At 41.6% G+C, this 24,111-nt stretch overlaps 1 protein-coding gene across 3 annotated transcripts; it reads right to left on the bottom strand.

The window, feature by feature from the left end:
- Positions 1 to 415: 415 nt before the first annotated feature.
- On the bottom strand, positions 416 to 24,050 carry XKR9 (XK related 9). Of its 3 annotated transcripts, none has more exons than XM_074987096.1 (5): positions 23,941 to 24,050; positions 16,447 to 16,556; positions 14,081 to 14,842; positions 2,040 to 2,263; positions 416 to 1,355 (listed from the first exon to the last, which is right to left on the bottom strand). In XM_074987096.1, the coding sequence occupies exons 3-5, from the start codon at positions 14,350 to 14,352 to the stop codon at positions 721 to 723; spliced, it is 1,131 nt and encodes a 376-aa protein (XP_074843197.1). In that variant the 5' UTR covers positions 14,353 to 14,842; positions 16,447 to 16,556; positions 23,941 to 24,050; the 3' UTR covers positions 416 to 720. The 3 variants fall into 3 exon arrangements, with proteins under 3 accessions (XP_074843197.1, XP_074843199.1, XP_074843198.1); XM_074987098.1 differs by lacking the exon at positions 23,941 to 24,050 and adding an exon at positions 17,791 to 21,387; XM_074987097.1 differs by lacking the exon at positions 23,941 to 24,050 and adding an exon at positions 17,325 to 21,387.
- Between the last annotated feature and the right edge of the window lie 61 nt (positions 24,051 to 24,111).

Genomic DNA, 24,111 nt, shown 5'->3' on the forward strand with positions numbered 1-24,111 from the left:
TAGACTATGGTGCTGGTATAATCCAGGATGACAGCATAGGGATGAAATAGGAGGGTGTGTTACTAGAGCACAGGTAAAATGTACTGATTGAGCACATCTCTCCAAAAACTTTTTCCGGACAGGTTTCTATTGCATGGTGGCCACAAACTAAAGTTTTTTCTTCCCTGGTGGAAGCCCCGGGGAGATTGGGGGAGGGGGGTGCCTGGGTTTGTAGCTACACTGCTGATTAAATAAATGAACTTTTTCCACTGGGCAGGTAAAACCTGTCTTCTGCCATCCCTGGGTTCATATGCAGTTAACAGCACAACCCTTGGTTATTTCAGATGCAGCTCAAGCCTTTCCCACTGTCAAGTAAGAAGATGTGAACCTTGTTTTGGAGAGAAGTACATTTCAGAAAGAAAAACAATATCAACAGTAACTTGATTTGGTTTTATTTTTGAAACCATTTTATATGGGACTTTTTTATTTTATTTATTTTGCAAGTCATGGGAAAACACCAATATGAAAGAACTGCTTAGTTCATTTAATGAAATCTTGTAGAGAAGCAGAACAGAACCGATAATAATTCTGAACTGATAACAACTATAGTAGCTCTCTTTGTCTGAACAAAGTCTGACTTGAAATGGGCATTATAAGCAAGTAAAGATACAGTAATTAACAGTCCAGGTTGTATTTGCTTTGATATGCACATATTTCAAAATGTACATAATTCTATTCTGTTCATTGCATTATGAAGTTTCTTATTCTGATTCCTTTTTCTCTTGCTAGTCCGTCAACTGTGTCTGAAGCACCCTCTTGCTTGAAATAAATTGCAGGGTGGAAAACTGAATAATAAATAATAAGACAAATAACACCTAGCCCCAGAGTGAGAACAACTGTGATGCTCAAAAATAGAAAATATGGTTGCTCAGTAACTGAAGTCTTCCAGTACAAACATCCACAGATTATGCCGAAAGTTACAAGTCCATGAGTGGTGTAATAAATAGAAATTACAGTTTTTGTTTTTTCACCCTTTACATTAAAAAATGTAAAAATAAGAATGATTCCAACAACAGTCCTATATAAAAATTCCATGCTCTTAGATTTGCAAAATGTAGTGTGCTGTTTCAAAGCCCAGCTGAAGCCCAAAGTCCAAAGAAATATTAGCAGAATTATACTACTTATGATACTTAATAGGTTAGCTAGTGCAATACTCAGTATCCAAGAAGTCAGTGTGAGCAGTTTATACAAGAGGTACATTAACTTAGGAGGCATCCCAGCAAACTGATTTTTGTCAGGCAGAGATTTCCGTAATGATATCTGATAGTCAAGAGTTGACCAGGAAATGCTGCAGAAAGAAGTGATGATGGATGCATCTAAATAAAACAAAAGGATAGATCTTAGTTCCATGGGAAAATCTTCTCATGCTTTACTTAAACATTCTTTATAACTCAGAGAAAGAATGGTCCAGTTGTCAAGGGCACTTGAGAGATCCAGGGTCAGTTGCTTGCTCTACTACTAATTTCAGTGTGACCTTGGGCAAGTCATAGAGCTTTTTGGCGGAATAATTCCCCATTCCTTCACAGCTGCGCACAGAGGGGCGGCACAGCACTGCTGCAGCATTTCAAAGGGGCCTGGGGCAACTTCCTCTTTTGCCCCTTCCATCGACTAACCCGGCACTATCCTACTTCACAGAAGTGTTGTGAAGAGAAACACATTACAGACCAGGAGGTGCTCAGTCATGGGAGCTACAGAAGTACCTTAGGTATCTACCCAGTCAATAAGCAAAAACAAAGTTGTCTATTCTGAAATAACTCAGTTACATCGATTAGCTTTCGTTATCAAAGTTATTGTCAAGTATTACTACATATCACAATGAAACTTTTCCCAGGGCTGAATAAAATGGGTAATCCAATAGAGGTTTTTAATTAAATGTTAAATAAAATTGTACTGGGATGCAACGGGGAATACTTTAAAGCGTTACACAATACTAGGAATTGTCTTCTCAGCGGAGATTGAACTACTTTAACTACATTTAACTTCTAATGAGAAAGACTCACATTGACTGAAGGCAGCCTTGTCCTGCTCCATCAGGACATAAATCTGGAGAATGAGCTGAGGCGTGGTCTCCAAGAAGGTCTTAAATACCCTCAGCATACTCATATCAGTCATTGCATCAATGGCGCCTTTGTGAACAACACTGAGAGGGCTCCCAGAACATTTATCTCCTGAGCTGTTTTGTTTATATGCAGCCTGGTAGCCGTCTTTCAATGCAAACCAGTATCTACAAAAAGAAAATATATATATATATATGTAAAGGTAAATATATATGTAAAAACAGACAGGGGAGGGGTGTGCAGTGGAGTTAAGCACTGTTCTAGAAAACGGTGACAACTAATTAAGATTTTGTTCTGAATTCATATTATTATTTGTTTTTAATTCTCCTTGCATGCAAGCCACCACTTCTTACCAAATGAAAAACTCACACTGAGGTTAATGATAGTGATAGGTGCAATCTAAGAATTTAAACTGAAAGGAATGAGATTGTCTTAAGTAAAACTACGGCTAGAGTTACAGTACAGCGATCTGTTGACAGAAGTTACCGTTGGAAGAGATCTTCTAAAACTTCTGTCAATAGATCGTGGCCACACACAAAAGCTAATCAGAAGAGCGCTCCGCTCTGTTGGCAGAGTGGCTGGACAGCCCGGCTGCTCTCTCGACAAACAGGCACCTGGAAGCACAGCAGACAGGGCAGCCCATTGTTCTGGATGCCCTCGCTCTCAAGAGAAGGATCCCCAGAGCATCCACACAACTTTTTTGTCAACAGAACTTATTGACAACAGTGTTATGACTCATGCGTCAGTGGCAGAATGCTGCCAGCAAAAGTGCTGAGTTTTGTCAACAAACTGTCAAGGAAACTCATTTGGTGTGTGGATGTTCCACTAGTTTTGTTGACAAAACCGCGGTTTTGTCAGCAAAACTCACAAGTGTAACCGTAGCCTATCTGAATGAATTAACTATAATTTCTTTAGATGGGATATATATCTGAATCTTCCCTTTGCTGCCTTTTTTGTCCCCTTCTCTTAAGGAAAACACTCTTGTTTATTTTTCATGCACCCAAATCCCTAAATGTACACTTGCAAACTGGAGACTGTGCATACATAAAACTATGTGTGCATATATCCCCTACCCTGCACATCAGCAGATTTGCGTATCCACATCAAATTTGCATGTTCTTTTGTAGCTCCATTTTTGAAAATCTAACCCTAATTATTTAAACTGTTTTCTAAATAATTTTCAGTACAGTTAATAACTCTCAGGACACTTGTGATCATACATACATTTCATACAGTGACAGACTTCATGACCTGGATGGCATCATATGACAAATCATATTCTCTGTCATATATGGAGTGCATATCAACAACCTCCCAAAAGAGTTCTATTTTTGTCCTTAAGGCCATTTTATTACCATTTTCCGTGAAAGAAAACTAAATGGAATAATTCATTATACTTGAACTAGTGAATCATGACAGATGTACTTCCTGCTTTGTGAAGTGCCTTTTCTGTTCTAGAATCTGTGTTGCCATACGGGACACCTAGATGTAATTGCCAGTACCAACTCATTTGTTTTTCAGCCCTAGAGAAGTTGGCAGAGCTGTGGAAATAGTGTTTAGTGAAGGGAAGTCTTGAGCGAAGGGAATCCTAAACTCTAGTCAAAAGAGACACCATTTGGATATTTAAGAAAGCAACTGGGATCACCTGCACAAAAAAAAAAAAAAAAAAAAAAAAAAGATGGCTGCACGCAGATATTGGACCAGATCCCCATCTGGTATAAATCAGTGTAGATCCTTTCATATCAAGAGTTACACCTGTACTAGTTGATGATCTCACCCATTGCCTCCAAAATGGAGGTTTAAAGTAGAGTGGGGAATGCCCGGCAGATACTACATAGGTTGAACTGATTCTAAAAACACAGCCTCTGAGGGCTAATTACCTCATTTATTTCCCACAACACTATTTAGAAATAAGCCAATAATCTTTCAGAACCAGTTAGCAATGAACACACAAGAGAGAAAATCCCTTAATAAATACCTACGTAAGCCTAACTCCTGTCATCTTTCAAGGCAAACTAACAGTCTCTCCTACTGGGTGTTTGCCCAGTCTCTGCTTTTAAGTGATTCATAAACACCTGGTGTGGAAATAGCTGCTGAAAAGCGAACATTCAATTACCACTGAGTCCATTTTCAAATCCTGGAACTTCCAACGGCCTTGTGCGGAGAACCTGTTCTGATTCTACTATGGGCAAATGAGCAGGAAAAAAGCCATTCCCTAGGGAATTTACTTATTTTGTCTTCTTCTTACAATGTTCTTTCCCACGGTTTAAGATTTTTTCACAATGCCTTTTTTGTAAAAAAAAAAAAAAAAAAAAAGAGGTGCCAATACTCAGTCAGCTCTCCACCCCATCCCCCCAGCCAGCCCCATGGCCGGGGCTGCTGAGGTGCTGGTACTCCGTACTGGCACATTAAAAGCACTGGTTTTCCATATCTGAGGAGGCTTGTTCCCGCTCAAGTATCTACTAATTGTGAGCAAATTTTAGAATTTTGGTTTAGGCTGAAAGTAGTATCCAAAAGTTTAGACAAGTGTCTGAAATGTTCAGACTTCTTTGCTTTTGAAATCAGACTGTGCAAGAAAAAAAACCCTTTTAACTCTTTGTGTCTGAAATCCCATTAAAACAACCAAGGCTGTTTTCAGAAATGCTGAAACATCATAAACTGTCTAAAGCTCACAAATATTCATAATTTGGGGTAATTTTTTAATTTAGTTCAAACATTTTTCACATCACTAAAATATACACCCTCATCAAAATGTCTTGTGCACAAAAAATGCTGCAAAATTATAATTTATAATACAATTATAAAATTATAATACAAGGTTTATAATAGACACCACTCCTCTTCAAAAGAGAGCTGTTTCAGAGCAGAAAGAGCTGAGGCGTGCAGTATCAAAACTTTTTGCAAGGCACATATTCAAGTAAATAATTTCTACGTACCCTTTGCTGCACACATGCAGTATCCATGTATGTTTTCTTATACTGCTGCCCATCACCATAGTACCTGAGATTTTTCCATGTAAAACTAATACAGATTGAACCTCTCTCGTCCAGCACCCTTGGGACCTGACCAGTGCCGGATGAGAAAATTTGCCAGACCATCAACGATCAATATTATCTAGCATCATTATCAATACTTCCACAGCTTACTGGCTCTTAAATGACCTTTTAGGGTAAATTACAGCTAAACAGCAGCACGGAACACTGAGAGCCAGGACTGGTTATTGGTAACAAACTTCGTGGGACCACAGGAAACTTGGCCACACTCATGATAAGTGGCTGCCCATCTAACTAAAATCATGCCAGATTACGGATGTTGCCGGACGAGAGAGTGTGACTGGAGAGGTTCAATCTGAAGTGACATTTTGCCATGATTCTAATGCAGGGGCTGTTTAAGCAAATTTCAGGTTCCTTGTAGAGCCATTCTAGTGGGTTTCCAGTTACAAGTCCCTACGTTTGGCTAGCAAACTCTTCTGTGGTGCTAATGAGGTGTTCCACTCACCAGGGATGTGGTGGGAGAAAATGGTGATTGTTTACAGAAATGGTGACTGCATCTGAGAAATGGTTTAAAAAGAGGAAGCTACCACCCCACCTAGCTGCTTCTGCAGAGAAGCCAGCAGTGAATAGGCACAGAAATCAAGCTACCCTTTATACCTATGTAGGTGTGTGATCCCTCCAAGCCAAGGTGAAGCACATTGGTGGGGGCAACCTGCAATGCTGCAGCTTATGATATAGCTGCTCAATAGGCAGATTTCAGACACTGGAATTTTATATATTATACCTTCACCAGCATTAAGGGCCAAATGCTGCTCTCTGGACAGCCAGAATACTGGTACCATAACAATGTTGTTTTAACAGAGGACAAGGAGCAAGGCAGAATTTAAACATCTATGCTACCTGCCCGCTGTAGTCCTCTGCTTTGTGTGGGCTCCCTATGCCTCACCAAGGCACTCACCACTACCTCCAGAGAAGGTAGGATACATACCAGCCTTGGAGCTAACCACTGAAGCCCTGAAGCGGCAGGAGCAGCTATGCTACTACTTCATGGCCTAAGAGTCGATGTGATGCCCTTGTCCTTGCCGAGATACATAAAATTCTACCTTGACGCTCAGGCTGTGCACTGTGGGCATGATTTGGCTCTAAAACCATTATTTAAAAGAGAGACACTCATAAGTGGAATTGTTTCCTTGTATTACATTTGTTGTCTATTGTGTGTTCTGAGTGGTCTCCCATCAGTAAAGCCCTACGGTACATGGCAGAACTTCTGTAACTTTTTTTGGATTATGAAACAATTAAGACTGCAAAAATCATGGTGGAATGTAATCTCTGCTGCCTTGTTTCCCACTGTGCTCTCTGACTGGTTCATTTTATTTTAATAGCCATTTGTAATTATTTTTCATGTTGCTAAAATCTGAGGACCAGGTAGATCATTTTTCCCCTAGATGGAAAAAAATCTGCGTAAAAGGCAGGAATCTCTGCTTGTTTCCACTCAAAATATTCTCTTCACCATTTCACCAGGTGGGCCTGTTCTCCTATGAAACTGGCTCACTAAATCCACGAGAATAGGCACAGGTCACAGCTGTCTGTATTTATTGCTTCATGACCTTGCAGCCTCCATGGCAGCATAGCTGCTGCCTCCATAGATATGAATCTTGTTGTCAATAGCACCATGCTAGCTGCTTCTCTTTAAAGGGAAGTCTTCTCTTTCTATTAATCTTCTAATACTAAAAAAGTGGAGGCTTAAGTTCCCATTAGTTACAAACCTAAACTTTGTTTGTTTGTTTGAAGTAAAATACCCAAAATAGTAAACATAGGCAGGTAGAATATGAACAATGACATTTCATTTCTTAATCTCTGACTCAGTTAAACGACGACAGCACCCACGTTAACATCCTCTCAGAAATTTGGTCTTATAAACTCTCTACTTTTTAATGTTAATTGACTCCCTGCCCACCAATGGGAACAGAATCATTTTTCTTGCAGAACTGCTTGCTATTTGCAGGAGTTGCTTGAGATATACCCACCTGCTCTGCATTTGTGTTGCCTTGTACTACATCCATACTTGCAGCAACAAAGCCTTTTGAAGTTTTGCTCTGAAATTCTCTCACTTTTTTTAAAATACCCAGGCATAGTCTAGGGTTCCCCAAAACACAGACCCTCACTCCAATTTCTCATGGACTTAAAATTCAGCTTCATTAATAAGTAGAAAATGATTTTCCAGATTCATGTGCTCTGTACAGGGACAAAAAACATGTCTCTGATTTTACATATTGAGACATCATGACAGCTGCCAACATAGCTCTGTGTTGTGCCACAACTAACTGCTGAAGTTCAGTCTTCCTCTGGTATCCTCAGACTAACCTAGACCTTGATCCTGCAAACTACTCCCGACAGATGGACCTCTGCACCCCTGAATAGCCCTGTTGAAAGTAATCTCCCCTTTCCTCCAGAATTCACTGTTAAGAGCTTTGTCCTATTTGTGTTGATCACTGTGCTCTTGTTTGATCAGAAGTCTACCAACACCTCTGGGAGCCTGTCCCCTGACTTTACGCGGGCTTTGGATCAGGCCCGTAATAGGTAGATTATGTCTGCTCTTGTTAAATCGCCAACATTAGTAATAATTTAATTGACTAAAAACCCTGTTAAAACCAAACATGTTACTGGAATTAAACGTTTACCATTCTTCTAATCTAATCTCTTATAATCTTTGTATAAAGTATGCCCTTTCCAGTATCATTTGACAACTTATAATTTGCTTGTTGATAAAACGTGTGACAACATTATATGTCAAGTTATAAGATTCCCTATATGAGATTAACACGTTCCAACCCCTGCAGCCTTCCCAGACAGAAGTCAGCAAACAAGGGTGGCCAACTCTCTCAGACTGGGGGGACTGGATGCCATTGCCACAAATGGCATCAGGTCTGTCTGGTCACTAAAGTTGGCAACCACACCACAAACAAGTCTGCCCTAAACAAAGGAATGCATACTAAGTAGTAAACAGGATCACCAAGCCAGAAGGGGAAACAAAGGAAGCTCAAACAGATGGCAAAAAAGCAAGTAGGGAACAGATAGTCCATGCCTCATTCTCAGTTGGAAATGTTTTTTACAAGAAAGGCAATGAAACTATGTAAAGAAGGGGCAAGCAAACCAAAGGAACCCTCCCCATATTCCTCTCTCAGCACATTGCATTTGACAAGCCATTGGACTCTGGAGAAGAGGTCCTGCTCTGTAGAGGTTGGTCAGTAATCTTCCTGGAAACATGTGGTGAGAAATTTTGCTTGAATCTAATATAGTTTATTAAGTTAGACACAACAATGCACTTTTTCTTTATTTTTGTTGTAGCCATTTCCAACTTTTATGCCTCATTACTCACACCCAAAATCTATCTCTCTCTATTAGTGACTTTATTTTATTATTTGATCTAATACTGTGTGATTAAATTGAAATGTCTCGATAACTCCATTTAAGGTAATACACTGATATATTTTTACCATAAAGGAATAACAGACTTAATATTTTTGTATTGTCCAGGAGAGGGGCTGGGCTATGCAGAATATATATTTGTGGGGGAGAATCTGAGACTAGGGGTGTGCTGGGGTCACTCGGCAGTATGACTAAGGCTGTTGGACAGCCAGGGTGTGACTGGCAAGCTGAAGTTACACAAACACATCTGGAGCTACCTGCATGTTAGAAGCTGTTTGTGAAAAGTCCTGTTGGCTGCATCAGCAAGGCATTGTAAGGCACCCCACACTGAAGGGCTGAATGTAACAGCACCCCACCCCAAATGTGGACTGCATCCTGGTACATCACAATATGGTTTTAATATTTATTGCTACTAACATACTGAGAAAACACAGCATTATTCAATCCCCACATGCTAGGCATCGTGCAAACATATATCCCCTGCGCACAGAGAGCTTACAGTCTAAAATATAATTAGCAGGTACCTGAGGCAAATGAAAACTAGTGTGGGGCATAGAAGAAAGGTACTAAATACATTTTATAGATGGTGCTAATACTTAACCACTCAGTAGTAACCATTACAGTTCTCTACCACCTTAGCTGTTATGATCTTCTATTTAACAGTGTGAATTTCCACAGAGGTGACCTTTGCACAGGGACTTGAAGGAGGATTACTTGTTCTATAGATTTTCAGTGGGAGCTTTTCCAACCCAGGAGGGGAAACATGGGAGAGAGTGCAGAAGTTTTTGTTGGAAAATGCAGAACTAAGTGGTTGACATGTCAGAATGAAGGTGGGAGTGAACTTAGTAATAAGATAAGTGGTCAGATAGCATGAAGCTAAACTGGAGGATTTTGAAAGTCGGTGGAGGAGGTTTGTGTTTGATGTTGCCATGACTACAGGGCAAACTGCACCTTAGATTCTTTTTAGTCCCTGTCACATGCACCCCATAGCTAACAAGCCTGGCATTCAATACCTTCCTGTGGGTGGAATCATGTGGACCAACCACTCTCAGGCCGCATCTCTGGGCTGCAGCCCCTTGTTCCCAATCCAGGGGAGCTGGAACAATTTTTAGAGTGGGGGTGCTGAGAGCTGATGAACCTAACTGGAAACCCTGTATATAATGGAATGGGTGCTGCAGCACCCCTTGCATGCCTCATGCAAGCACTTACATCCCAACCACATCAACACCACAGGCCTAACTTGTTTTATTCTTTGGCTCCTTTATATTAGCCTTCAGGAGCCAGCAACAGCAACGACACAAAAACATTGTCTTTGACGGAGGACATTATTTATTCATCTCTCAAAAGGTAAAAAAGAGTTAGGAAAACCGGTTATCATAACAAAAGCTGTGGGAAAATACTTCCTTACTTAACAGGTGCGTCTACACCAAGAACTAAGATCAAAGTTAACTTTGAAGTTAGGCACTACATTGAAGTAGGAAGCAGAGAGTCTACACGTTTTCCCTTACTTCGAAGTCGGGAGCCCAACTTTGAAGTCCTTACTCCATTCCTGGGACTGGAGTAGTGCCCTACTTTGAAGTTTTACTTAGAAGTAGGGTGTGTGTACACACTCAACTTCAAAGTTGCTTACTTCAAAGCTGTCCTTCGAAATAAGCAACTTCGAAGTTATTTTTTTAGGGTAGACACAGCCAAGCTGTCTATCCATAACTTAAGGATGTCCAACTTATTCCCATTTCTGAGCTTGGAGAGACAGTCTGCACTGCATGCAATGTCAATCTGTCAATCTGAGTGTCAGCTTCCTTTTGCTAATCACCCATTCCACACTTCTAAACCTAAAACATTTTGGCCTCATGTGTGATTCTCTTTGATTCTATGCTCAGCCATGGCAAGAATAAACCACACTAGCATGGACAGAGCCAAGTGCAGAGTACTCACCAACAACCAGCTCATCTCTTGCTTTCTCCAGGACTCTTATCTGTGTCACTCCTCTATTTCCTGCTGGTTTCACCCTTCTCTTTTGGTTTAACTTCTAGCAGTTAAGTATGTTAAAATCAAACATAACCTGGCAAGAAGATAGATAGATAGACAGATAGATAGATAGAGCCATCAAATGCCCTCTTTCTCCTCAGGGAAGGTGAACCAGAAGAAGGACTTAAATAAGGAGTAACAGAGTAATGAACAAAGTTGGTATCTTACAAGCAGCATTTTGAATGGATTTGAGGGGAGCAAGGGTAAGACAAGCAGGGGCAACATTCAGCACTGGTGAGACCACATCTGGAGTATTGCATCCAGTTCAGGACCTCCCCCCCACCAGCATAGAAAGGATGTGGATTCATTGGAGAGGGTCCAATGGGGGGCAACCAAAATGATTAGGAGACTGGAGCACAAGGTCTACAAGGAGAGGCTGAAGGATTTGGGCTTATTTAGTCTGCAGAAGAGAAGAGTGAGAGGCAACTTGATAGCAGACTTCAACTTCTTGAAAGGTTTTTCTAAAGAGGATGGAGAGAGGCTGTTCTCAGTAGTGACAGATAGCAGAACAAGGAGCAATGGTCTCAAGTTACAGTGGGGGAGGTCTAGATTGGAGATTAGGAAAAACTATTTCACTAGGAGGGTGGTGAGTCACTGGAATGCTTTACCTAGAGAGGTGGTGGAATCTGCATCACTAGAGGTTTTTAAGTCATGGCTTGACAAAGTCCTGGCTTGGATGATTTAGTTAGCATTTTGTGCAGGGGGCTGGACTTCACGACCTCCTGAGGTTTCTTCCAACCCTGGGATTCCAGCATTCTAGGGGGCAAGGACAGGGTCCTGACTCTCACAAAGAGAGGGGAAAGGATGGCATCCTTCCATAGTAAAGGATAGATCTCAGTACAGCTAGACAGACCCACCAAATATGTAGGTCTGCTAAATGGATAAACACTTGGACAGATAGATAACAGGGACATTTCTAGCCCACAATTAAACTCTTGTAAAAACAAGCTTTTTATAAACCTAATGATTTTCAAAATGAAAACAATCATTTTAAACAAATTAACTTTCCTCTGCTGCACTTCAGTGTCTGAAACATTAGCATTGCAACAGAAAGATGACTGTAAAACTGACTGTAAACAAAACTTAATGGAAACATATGCAAGAGGTGAAAGTAAAGAACGAAGGTAAACAACGATAAGTAAACCAGATCTAAAAATTATTTCACTCTTAATAATCTAAGGTGTGGTTAGTTTTATAGGTAAAGAAAGTCACCTGAGATTTTTCAATTGCCGTAAATGTGCCTTTTTAGAATGTCGTCCACAGTTTATCAGAGTATTTTAAGGAGCCCTTACAATGAGTATTTTCTTCTATGAAGTACATGCTGAAGCACATAATCATCGTGTCTTTGGGAAGTCTACATTTTACCAGCAAGAAACCCAGGCCCACTGACAGGGGGACAAAGGGGACAATTGCTGCTGCAGCAAGAGTTGCAGCCAGAGCTCCACGTCCTTTAAATCACCACCACCAGATCACATCTCTGTGTGCGCTGAGTGGCTCTGATCCTGTGGGGAGGCCAGAGCTGTGGTCAAGGTGTCAGTGAAGGCTGGCTGCCATGGCCTCACCCGCTTCTGATTGAGCCCCCTTAAGAAACCTATCACTCACAACTATCAGCTCCATTGGAATTAAGATCCAAAAACCTCTGAATTTCTCAACAACAACAAAAAAAATTCACATCACTTGTAACCGGGAAGTGCTGTGTAATCTCCACATAGATGCAAATTGAAATGAAAATTACTTTTCAAAGCCACAAACAAAGCTGAAGGGAAAAAAATAATTTACTGAACACGCACTGGCTAGCCAACAGAGATTCTAGTCTCCATGGGCATGAGTCTGCAAACACTGTCGAGCTCAGTATTTGATACCATGAGTAATTGCTCATTCCTGTCCTCCAGACTCAACAATCTTTTTATTCATATCACTGGACTTTCCCTGCTTATTAACTTCTTTCACCTCAGCTACCCTCAAAGGCAACTCTTCCCTCAGTATCACCTTAAAACATTTTTTCTTTACCAGTTACACAACTGACGTTCTCTGTCCCATATTTTTTTGTAATACATCCTGCATAAAGAATGGGCTGCCAAGTGAAATTGGATTGTAATAGTTACAGCTAAAATAATGATTTGTAGTGCTTTTATGTTTAAAGAAAAAAAGGAGCCAGTACTCAGCTGGCTCCCCTCACCCTCCCTCAGCCAATCCCACGGTTAGGGCTGCCAAGCAAGTACCAGAACAAAAAAAAAGCACTGATTATTTATAACGAACATAAAATACGTAAGGCTTGTATTTACATCAGGAACTGAGAGCCAAATTTACCACCAGCATAAGGAAACAAAATTTCATTAACAGGTGAAGTTGTGGTTGCTGGCACAGCTGTAGATATGACCTGGAATCTGTATTATCATAACAATAGAGCTTCTGGTTCAATGGGTAATTAATTTAATTTGTGTGGTGGGCATTTTTAGCAATATTTGAGTTTTTGGTTGAGGTCCAAATACTAGGGCTTTTCAGGACTTTCTCTTTTACATACTGCAATGACTAATGTATACACTATATAATGATTAATCTAAGGTGACCATATCACCCCTGCCCAAATATGGGACAAGGGGAATGATGCTGCCCCAGCCAAAATGAGACTACTTTTTCTGGTAGTCAGGAGGTGGCTGCCCTGTGAGGGCTGTCACCCTGTCAGTGAAGCTCCCAGCTGCCACTCTGGCTCCTGGCTTCCCCAGCCGAGAGAAAGTTGGGGCGACAGTCGCACCATGGCAGGGGAGCCGGGGGAAGCTAGGGAGTAGCTATGCTGCTATGCAGGTCCAGCTCCTGGCTCCTGCTGCTGGGGGAAAGCTGGGGGCTGGGGCAACTGCGGCCAGGTCCAGCTCCCCCAGCGAGGGCAAAGCTGGGGGGCAGCTACGCCACTATGGGGGAGCCAGGGGAAAATGAGGGGCAGCCACATTGCCACACGGTCTGGCTCCCAGCTCCCAGCTCCCCCCAGCCAGTGGAAGCAAGTGGCAACCACCTGAAAATATGGGGCAATTAGCCCCTTTGATAAAATAAATTGGGATACCATCCTGGTGACCCAAATACAGGACTGTCTCACTGAAACCAGGACGGATGGTCACCTTAGATTAATCTCTTTGTAATGCTGCTTAAAGCATTTAAGCTTGTACTGTTTCAAACTGCACTATGTTAAAGCACAGTAAAGAACTTTCACTGTGCACCAGCATGGTTTACCCAGACCAATTATTGCAGAACATATTATTATGGTTTAGAAATCATGCCCCCATATTAGTCCACATTCCTGCTCTATGTAGATCAGGCATGACATACAAGTAAGCATTTTAAGTGGGTTTTTTTCCTGCATGTAAGAGATAAACTCTACTTTTGATTGACTGATTGAATTTGTGGGGAGGGGCTTATTGCTGTTTATCTGTTATAACTTAAACTCAGAAGCCCTGCAAAATTAGTTCACACAAAGTTCAAAGTAAACTACCTATAACCAATAGGATTTTTAGTAGTAGTAGTTGAAAGCAGGCATTTTACCTTATAAAAATTCCACCATGCAAGAAATGAAGTAGAAATATCCAGTTGAGCTTCCCAGGACCAGAGATTTCACCGTCTTCTTTAAACCATTCATAACTAAATATCTGTATTATTATTGATGCCAACAACCTAAACGCCAGCGTCAAGATAGCAAAAAAATATTGTCCCTCGCAGAAATAGTTACTAGCAACCCAGAGATCTGCTGCAATATCAGCTACATAGATTACAATTCCAAAAACTGACATAGTAAAATTCCACTTAGTAAATTTCATTGTGAGATAGTTTTCATTATTGTCATTGTATTATCTCTTCATATAAGAAGAACAATGCAGAACATATATAAATAAACTCTCACGCCCAGTGATACAACTTTCTCATAATGTTTTCTATAAAGGAAAGATAAAGTGTATGTTTTCTGTAAAATAGCTCAGTGGTTTGCACATTGGCCTGCTAAATCCCAAGTTGTAAATTCAATCCTTGAGGAGGCCATTTAGGGATTGGGGCAACTATATGTCAGGGATGATGCTTGGTCCTGCTGAGAGGGCAGGGGACTGGACTAGATGACCTCCTGAGGTCCCTTCCAGTTCTAGGAGATGTATATCTCCAATTATTCAAAAAAATTGAATCAGACTAAAGAGGTGTGACTTTTATGCTCTTTGCTACAATGATATACTATTTCCATCGCCATTCCAGGAACTGTACATGTAAATATCTTTTTAATTATGCTAGTAGAGGTCATTCATTCTTCCTAGTTGCTGGCTCCTGAAAAGAAAAATAAATGTAGGGTCATTGGGAACAAGAGTAATAATTCAGAAAGTACAAAGCTCCCCCACCCCCAGAAATTCACATAAGGTACCACCAAGCTGACTAGCTGAGTGTCCACAGCTACTCACAGTGGGAAGCCTATGTTTCTGTTGGTGGTGTGCATTCACTCATGCCTTGATGCACACAACAAAATTTATCCATCCATGGATGGAAAAAATTAGAGGGAACACTGGCTACCAGTATGATCAGAGGAATGGAAGACCTACCTTAGGAGAGGAGATGCAAAGAGCTTGGCTTGTTTAACCTAACTAAACAAAGGCTGAATGGAGATATGATTTCTCTCTACACAAACACAGAGGATAAGTACCAGGGAGAGAGAGGTATTGTTTAAATTAAGTGCCAAACAAACATAAAATGGTCATCAAGTTTATGCCTGAAAATAAACAAAAGCTTCTAACCATCAGAGCAGTGAAGTGCTGGAACAACCTTCCAATGGGAGCCATGGGAACAAAAAGTCTAACTGGCTTCATGATTGAGCTTAATAAATTTATGGAAGTGATGCTATGATGAAATTGCCTACAGTAGCATGTGGCCCATCACAGCATTGCCAGCCCTCCAGAACTGTCCTAGAGTATCCAGGAAGCTTAATATTTACTTTAAGAATATGTCATGTGATGAAACCTACAGGAATTTGTCCAACCAAAATTAGCAACCCCACCCATACCTGCTAGCTGCAGAACTCCACAGTGACTGGAGATGGGGCACTAGATGGGGAGGGCTCTGAGTTATTACAGAGGATTCTTTTCCAGCTGTCTTGCTGGAGGGTCATGCTGACATGCTCAGGATTCAGCTGAACACCATATTTCATGTCAGGGAGGAAATTTCCCCCAGGTCAGGCTGGCAGAGATCATGGCTTTTTGTTTTGTTTATTTTGTTTTTTGTGTTTTTTCATTGGGGGGGGGGGGGGTGTTTGTTTGTTTTTGTTTTGCCTTCCTCTGTAGCATGTGACACAGGTCAATTGTTGTGGGTTTAAACTAAAGTAAATGGTGACTCTTCTGTAACCTGACGGTTTTAAATCATGATTTAAGGATTCATTAACTCAGCCAGAGTTGAGTCTATTACAGGAGGGGGTTGAGGGTGGTTCTGTGATTTGTGATATCTAGGATGTCAGACTAAATGATCAAAATGGCTCCTTCTGGCCTTAACTCCAAGAATGTATGAGCTGCCTCATGAAATTCCATTCAGTTTTTGATTAATTATAAATTGTTGGAAATCACCAGTTGCCTTCTATTTGCTCATGTGAATGTACTCTGACAATTTTGGCAGTATACCAAAACACCCAAACATATGAACATCCCAAAATATCAGGCTCACACCGCAACCAAAGCAGTAGCAGACAAATACTATAAGGGGAACACTTGTGGACAACCAGGGTTTGGGAAGAAGAGATTTGGGCTGGGTTTGGTTTGGATTTTTGTGATTTTGGGGCACCAGTTCACAAAGATATAAACTAAGACTGTTAGCTAATATGGCATAAAGCACCAGAAAGATGGTGACAAATTCTAAATTGATATTGACCGTATCAAATTTTAAATAGTTACCTAGCTAGTACCAGTCTCCTGCTCTGTCTATGTCCTATCTCAACTCCCGGCTTGGCTGTGGTCAGTAGCGTGAAGTACTCATAGAACTCAGATGCCGAGAGTCCTTTCATCTGACAAAAAAAAAATTGTCACTAAATTCTTCCAAATAGCAGGTGCAATTGACATGATCTGTGGAGGTTAAGGCAGTAAATTTTGGTACACCATAAAGCATGAGTTAAAGTGAACCTTGCACTTACAGATATGTTATAACCTAACCATTCTTTCATTTATGTAGTTCTTCAATTTGGCAGCCTGTTAGATATGTAAGATATATAAGCATCTCTTCACTTGCCATTTAACTGTCATTGTAATGGGACACTAACTAATGCAAAGTTTTTAGGATGGGGGATGAAGAATAATATTACTATTCAAAAAATATAATAATGTAGCTATTGGCCACTACGGAAGGCAGAATAAGACTTGATGAATAACAGTCAAATACAAAATAGCAAATCTGATGCTTCTATTTGGACAGGGAGAATATAACTGCTGATGCTGGTACCTGCCTGGAAATCAGGGTAAACATGTATAATGCTCAATGAGCTTTGGCATACCCAGGGCCAAGTTTTTAGATTACTCTGGTCATAGTCTCTGATTTTTGCACGTGAAGTGTGTGTAAATAGGTTAGCTAGGCTTCTAACTACTCATATGGTCCCCATCATTATACCCTTAACTCAGTGTCTGAGAAACTCACAAACATTAATGAATTCACCCTCTCCACACCTTTCAATAGGGAAATATTATAATCAATATTTTTCAAGGTATCACACACAGGAAGTGTGTTACAGATCCCCAAACTGAATCCATACATGAATCCATATCTCCCAAATTCCACTTACTGCCTGAGCCACAAGACCATTCATAAATGCCATCTGCAGATGCATCTGAAATGTCAGCTGGAAGTCTGACCCTTGATGTACACAGGGGTTTATGTGTAATCTATGAGAGATGTAGCTTTCCAGTAGTTAAAGGGCCTTTCAATGCAATGTGAGGTACGAGTTCAATGCTGACGTGGAGAAGGGTGTTGTCTCCCATGCCCTGCAACACCTGGAATCTTCAAGTCCCTGATCCACGAACCCAGAGGCTCAAAACTTGCTTAGCATACAAGATCTTTGAGATATCATCTGAAAGCAGTAAAGACTCTACAGGAAAATATGAGTATCTTGTGCTGAAACATATACCCATTTTGAAAACCAACATACTTTTACTGTCATTCTGAGAGAAAACAGAAACTGTAAAATATTAAAAAGTAGACTTTCACTGTTCACAGAATATTTAAAACACTATTATAAAATGCAAACTTACCTTAATACTTGCCACAGACCAGTCAACTTTTTTACTGCAAAATCCATGGTCTGCTCCAAACTATTTTCTCATACTTTCAACATGTCTACAAAGTTGCAATCAGGAAAAGGGAAATGCTACCTGCTATAATGCAAACTGAAACTTAAGCCATCTGTTGACCATGTGACATAGTTAATAAACTGCCAGTTATCTGGAGCTGTCAATTCTTTTGAATGCATACATTATGCTAATAAGAATTATAAAAAAAGTGTTTTATCAAAGAATTTTAATATAAATCTCTAAAATGAAGGTTATTTAACCAAATAAATCTCATTTCACATCTTCCCCTCCAAAAAATATATCCACTTGTTGCAATAACACTGGTTTCTTGAAACTTATTGACCAAAATCTCTCTCCATATATATGAAGATTTAGCAAAGCATCTGAATATATTTGACTTAATAATAAAGGCTTGTTCAGCAATTGTTTTGCAATATGTTTTCCAATATGATACATTATAAAATGCATAAAAAGGTAAGGGCTCTGCTTTTTCAGGCAATAAGATAAACAAAAGGCAGGTGAATGTATTTTGATGCTTTGATCAGGTAAGTGTACAAAAAAGTTTCCCTGGCAAAAATGCAGTTTGGGGGGTGCATAAAGATTCAACACATTAAAAAGAAAAATTCTGGTGATGACATAAAATATATGCATAGTTTTTTTTAAAAAAGTGCTTTAAATAGCTGCAAATATATGAAAATAACCTGTGCCTTTAAAAAAAAAAAAGGAGCTGGTACTCAGCTGGTTTCTGCCCCCACAGCCAATCCTGCGGCTGGTGCTGCCAAAGTGTTGAACCTCAGTACCAGCAAGTACCAACACAAGAAAAAGTACTAAAAATAATATAAGAAAAAAAAACCCTCAAAGAAAAATCCTCACAATTGGTATCTTTATATTGGGATGATTTGTTTTGTGACATCTTCATTATCCTATCCAGCAAAGTTTGTATAATAAACATGAAATTATATTTCTTTGCTTAGGCAATAGAGATGCTATTATTTAGGGTCAATTCAAGGCTTGTCTTCTCAGCAGTTACACATATCATGAGAAAACATAAAAGCTGAAGGCCAAGTATTAAAGGTATGTATGTGCCCATCTGCACCAAAATATGTCTTTAAAAAGCTGGCCAGACATTAATATCACAGCCTACATTTAGACTGCATTTGTGTTTCAAAATAATTTACACAATTTGGGCAAAGCAAATTGAGTAAATAATGTTGAAATACCTTATTCTGAACTTGATGCTGTCTAAACGGCACCAAAGTTTGGAATCAGTGGCCATTCTGAAAGTTCCATTACCCCTCTCACAATGAGGGGCAGAGGAACTGGAGTACTGCATGGGAAATGGCAGCTCTATTTTGAGCATGGGGAAGAGCCCAGGCGTTGCTATTCCCAGATACCTCTATACCCTGAAATAGCACCCACAATCTAAACATAGCCATACAGTATAACAACAAGCAATCTCATTTTAAAACTTGTGGTGTTTAGTTCTTCTATTACTCATCGTGCTCTCATTCCCTATTCAGACTATTTTTTTTCCCCAAAACAAAAAATTTTTGATATGCTTTTGCAAAAATGCAAACTTGCTATTTGGTTGGTGAGGCTGAAACATGCCACTTCCATTCTAGAAGATTGAGTAGAACATCAAAAACATCTTAGCAGCATCCAGTTTGGTCCGTACTAACTGGCCTCTTTCTTGTAAAAGAGGGATATCAAAGTTTTGTACTTAGTGGTCAGGTCCAGGGAATGAAGGCTAAATGCCTTCTTGCAGCAGAAAGTACCTGTAATTAATTTCTCAAAGACTATTTCTGCTGCCATCTACAGACCAAACAGCTTCATAGCCCCTACTTGTAATCAGAAAAGACACGCTATTTGCTGATATAATTGGCCAAGTATGATAATCTTGTTTAAACTTTTGTATCACCTTTGCATTATGAGCTATAGATATGTATGATTACTTCTGTATTTCAAACTTGTGCTATGCTTCTTGGTGACACCCATGCCAATTTGGCATCAACACTGGGTAACCTGCTCTGGACAACTCATTAAGGAACAGCCACATTGAAAGGGTCAAGAGCTGCACCTTATGACTCAGCAAGACACACAGGAGTTTGTGCCTAGGGGCAAGAACTCTAAGAGTTCCAGGCCATGTGCTGGACAACCTGTGTTTGGAACAGAGAAAATATAAACTACATGGCAAAGGATTACAAGGGCAGCTCCATACCATCCACCTTGTCCTCAGTCCTACTTCTTACCTCTGAGTAAATCTTCTACAAATGAAGCTATGAGCAAATAACCTAATGACCCATCCAAGCTATGAATGGCTGCTTCTACATTGGCAAGTTCCTTCCGAAAATCCAGCCATTTAATGAAAGAACACTGGAGCGTTTACACACAAAATGCGCTCTTTTGATCCAAAATTGAAAGAACATCTCTTCTTCCAGCTCACAGGTGGCTCCAGCTAGAGCCATGCTGCTCCTGGGCTTCCCACTCCCAGCCAGGCTATGGCCAGCCTATTCTCCCTTAAGTGCCAGGTTTCCCTCCAGGTCCCAGCTCCCACAACTCAGCTGTTGCCCAGCCTCATCGTTTCAAGCCAAACTGCATTCAGCACACTCATGCTCTCCACTCCCAGTGAGGTGCTGTCCAGAGGTTTCCCACACCTTGCAGGAAGCTTCCCTGCAGCTACAGTGACCACGTTCTAATTTTATAGGAACAGTCCTGATATATAGGGTTATACCCGCTGTGCCCATCTCAATTCTTCACACTTGCTAGCTAATCATCCTAGCTGCAGCATGTTTCTGAGGGTCCCTGTTGGCAGCCAGGCTCCTGGTGGCAGGCAGCAGAAGCCTCGAGCGCCCCAAGATTAACTTCTACTAGTAAGAGAGACAAGCTTTGGAGCTTACAAAGAGCTCTTATTCAGGTCTGGTAAATGTGCTCAGAGCACCAAAACCATGGGTTGTGGGTATCATAGGCAGGGGGTACGTGAGCTACCCCAAAAAGGCTGCTGTGGCCCCACCCATGCGCTGCTCCAAGGAGTGCCCTGAGTTCCTCTCCTCTCATAGTCCAGCAAGGCAGACTTGGGCTGGGCTGGTTGGGGCTGCACAGCCTACCCCTGGGACAGCTAAGCCTGGCACTCCAGCTGGGGAGCCTGGGGTCAGGAACACTACGGCAGCAGCACCTGTTCTACACTTTACAGTTGGGGGTACTGCAACAATGCTGCCCACCTTGAGCTCAGGGCCTGCAGTCGAGGGCAGTGCAGCGGTGCTGCCCACACGGAGCTGTGGGGCTGGAGTTGGGGGCACTGTAGCAGCAGCGCCTGCCTCACACTCTAGGGTTGCAGTCAGGGCACGGCAGGCCTGGGCTTTGGGGCTGGAAAGGTGAAGAGCGCTGACCGGGGTGGAGAGGGTAGCAGCAATGGGTAGGTCTCTGAACTCCAGCAGGAGACAGAAGGAGAGGGGGCCTTTGGAGGAAGGGAAGGGGAAGAGAGGGGCTAGGGGAATGGGAATTGGGCTAGCCTCCCCTAACTGCAGATTCACCCATCACCCTGACCACAACCTTAATTAACACAGCTATCACATTGCAAGCCAGGGACCAGAGCATTCATCAGACTCTGGAGGGGAGCTGCAAAGGTGACAGAATGTAACCTTTAAAGATTAACAAAATGATTTACTGGGTGATGAGCTTTTGTGGGACAGACCCACTTCATCAGCTCAATCTCATTTCCAATACGCAGAGGACCAAAAAAAAAATAGCAATAAAAACTGACAAATCAAATACCTAGGAGGGGGCTGCAGGGTGGCGGGAGGGAGTTTAATTGTCCTGCCTGAGTTAATTATGGACATCAAAGGAAGGGAAGCAGTCCTTGTAATGCGTGAGGTAATTGATATCTTTGTTCATACCACGTGTTAATGTGTCGAATTAGAATATGAATTCCAACTCATGAATTTCTCGCTTTAATCTATTTTTAAATTCTTTTTGCTCCAGGACACAAATTCTCAGGTCTTTAACAGAATGGCCTACTCCATTGCCATGTTCGCTGACTGGCTTATGTGTACTGAGTTGCTTGATGTCTGCTCTGTGTCTATTTATTCTTTCACAAAGATTTTGCCCAGTCTGTCTAGTGTATATACTGGCAGGGCATTGTTGGCACATAGCATATATAATATTGCTGCAAGTGCACGAGATTGTTCCTTTGATCTTGTAACTAACATGGTTAGGTCCAGTGATTATATCCCCAGAATAAATATGTGGATAAAGTTGGCAGCAGGGTTTGTTGCAAGGAAATTTCCAGGATTAGTATTACTGTAATGTAGCCTGTGATTGCTGGTGAGAACCTTTCTTAGGTTAGGTAGTTGTCTATAGGAAAGGACAGACCTGTCACCTAGGGCCTTCTGGAGTGTAGCGTCATGATCCAGAATAAGTTGTAGGTTTTTAATGATGTGTGGCAGCGTTTTGAGTTGGGAGCTATATGTGATGACAAGTGTTCTGTTACTGATCTTCTGGGGCCTAGCTTGAAGTAGCTGGTTTCTGGGTATTTGTCTGGCCTTGTCAATTTGGTTTTTTACTTCTTCCAGTGGGTAATTAAGGTATATGAATGCTTAGCAGAGGTCTTGTCGTTTTCGGTCTCTGTCAGTAGGATGAGAGCAGATGTCATTGTATCTAAGGGCTTCACTATAAATGATGGATCGCGTGGGCTGTGCCTACACTACCTCCCTACTTCGAAGGGAGCATGGTAAGTAGGGTGTCGGGAGATTATTAATGAAGTGCTGCGCTGCATACTCAGCCCTTCATTAAGCAAATTCCACCCTGTGGCAACTTCAAAGTGTTAAACTTTGAAGTGCTGGCTCGTGTGTAGCTGCGGCTAACCCGCCAGTACTTCCAAGTGCCTGGGCTACTTCAATGTCCCTTTACTCCTCAAAATTTTGTAAAATTAATTTAAGGGACTTAGAAGTTGTCCAGCCACAAAATTTTGAGGAGTAAAGGGACTTCGAAGTTGCCCAGGCACTTTGAAGTACGAGTGGGTTAGCCGTGGCTACATGCAAGCCAACACTTCGAAGTTTAACATTTCAAAGTTGCTGCGGGGGAGAACTGGCTTAATGAAGTGCTGCATATGCAGCGCAGCACTTCATTAATAATCTCCCGACACCCAACTTACCATGCTCCCTTCGAAGTAGGAGCTGGTGTATACAGAGCCGTGATGTGCTGGATGGAAGCTGGACACATGTAGGTAAGTGTAGCCATCAGTGGGTTTCAAGTTGAGAGTAGAATCGATGTGGCCATCAGTGATATGTATTGTGGTATCCAGGAAATGTATTTCTCATGTGGAATAGTCAAGGCTGAGATTGATGGTAGGATGCAGGTTGTTAAAATCTCTGTGGAATTCTTCTAGAGTCTCTTTATTATGAATCCAAATGATAAAAATATCTGGTGGCTGACCTACGTAATATTGTTCTCACCCACAATTATTTCCAATTTGAGGAAAACTTATACCTCCAGATTAGCGGCACTGCTATGGGTACTCGCATGGTCCCACAGTATGCTAACATTTTTATGGCTGACTTAAAACAATGATTCTTTAGCTTTTGTTCTGTTTCCCCTCCTTTACTTATGCTACATCGATGACATCTTTATCATTAGGACCCACAGTAAAGAGCTAGGACCAGATGAATACACAAAAACCAGCTACTTCAGGATGTATTTGATTTTTCAGTTTTTATTACCTTTTTTTTTTTTTTTTGTTCTCTGTACCTTTGTTAGTCTGTATTGGAAACAAGATCGATCTGATGAAGTGGGTCTATCCCACAAAAGCTCATCACCAAATAAATCATCGTGTTAGTCTTGAAAATGCTGCATTTCTGCTGCTTTGATTTGCTGGAGTACAGACTAACACGGCTCCCGCTCTGTCACCTATAAAAGTAAGCATCTGTCTCCCGAGGCTTGGATCACACTTGGCCCCTTTAGGGCGGATTCCCGGACGCCAAAAGCAGCATTGCCTGGGGGCTGTGGCTCCTGCGTGGCTCAGCGGGCGCAGGGGAGTTTTAGTGCCGGGAGCAAGGCCGCCACCGCGCTCGCTCCGCTCAGCCTCCACGCGCCCTCTTCCCCCCGCCCCCCCGTTACCTGAGCGGGCATCTGCACGCGCCCTTCACTCTCAGGGCCGCCGCTAGCCCAGCCGCGGGAAGGAGGCGATTGGGCGGCGGCCCTGCAGCCCCGCCCCGCCCGACTTCCTCCGCCGCCGAGAGGCCCCGCCCTTCTGTTGCCATCCGGCGGCCTGCGCTGGGAGGAGCGCCC

This window comes from Carettochelys insculpta, chromosome 2, assembly GCF_033958435.1.
Source record: "Carettochelys insculpta isolate YL-2023 chromosome 2, ASM3395843v1, whole genome shotgun sequence".
In the NCBI taxonomy this organism is placed as follows: Eukaryota; Metazoa; Chordata; order Testudines; family Carettochelyidae; genus Carettochelys; species Carettochelys insculpta.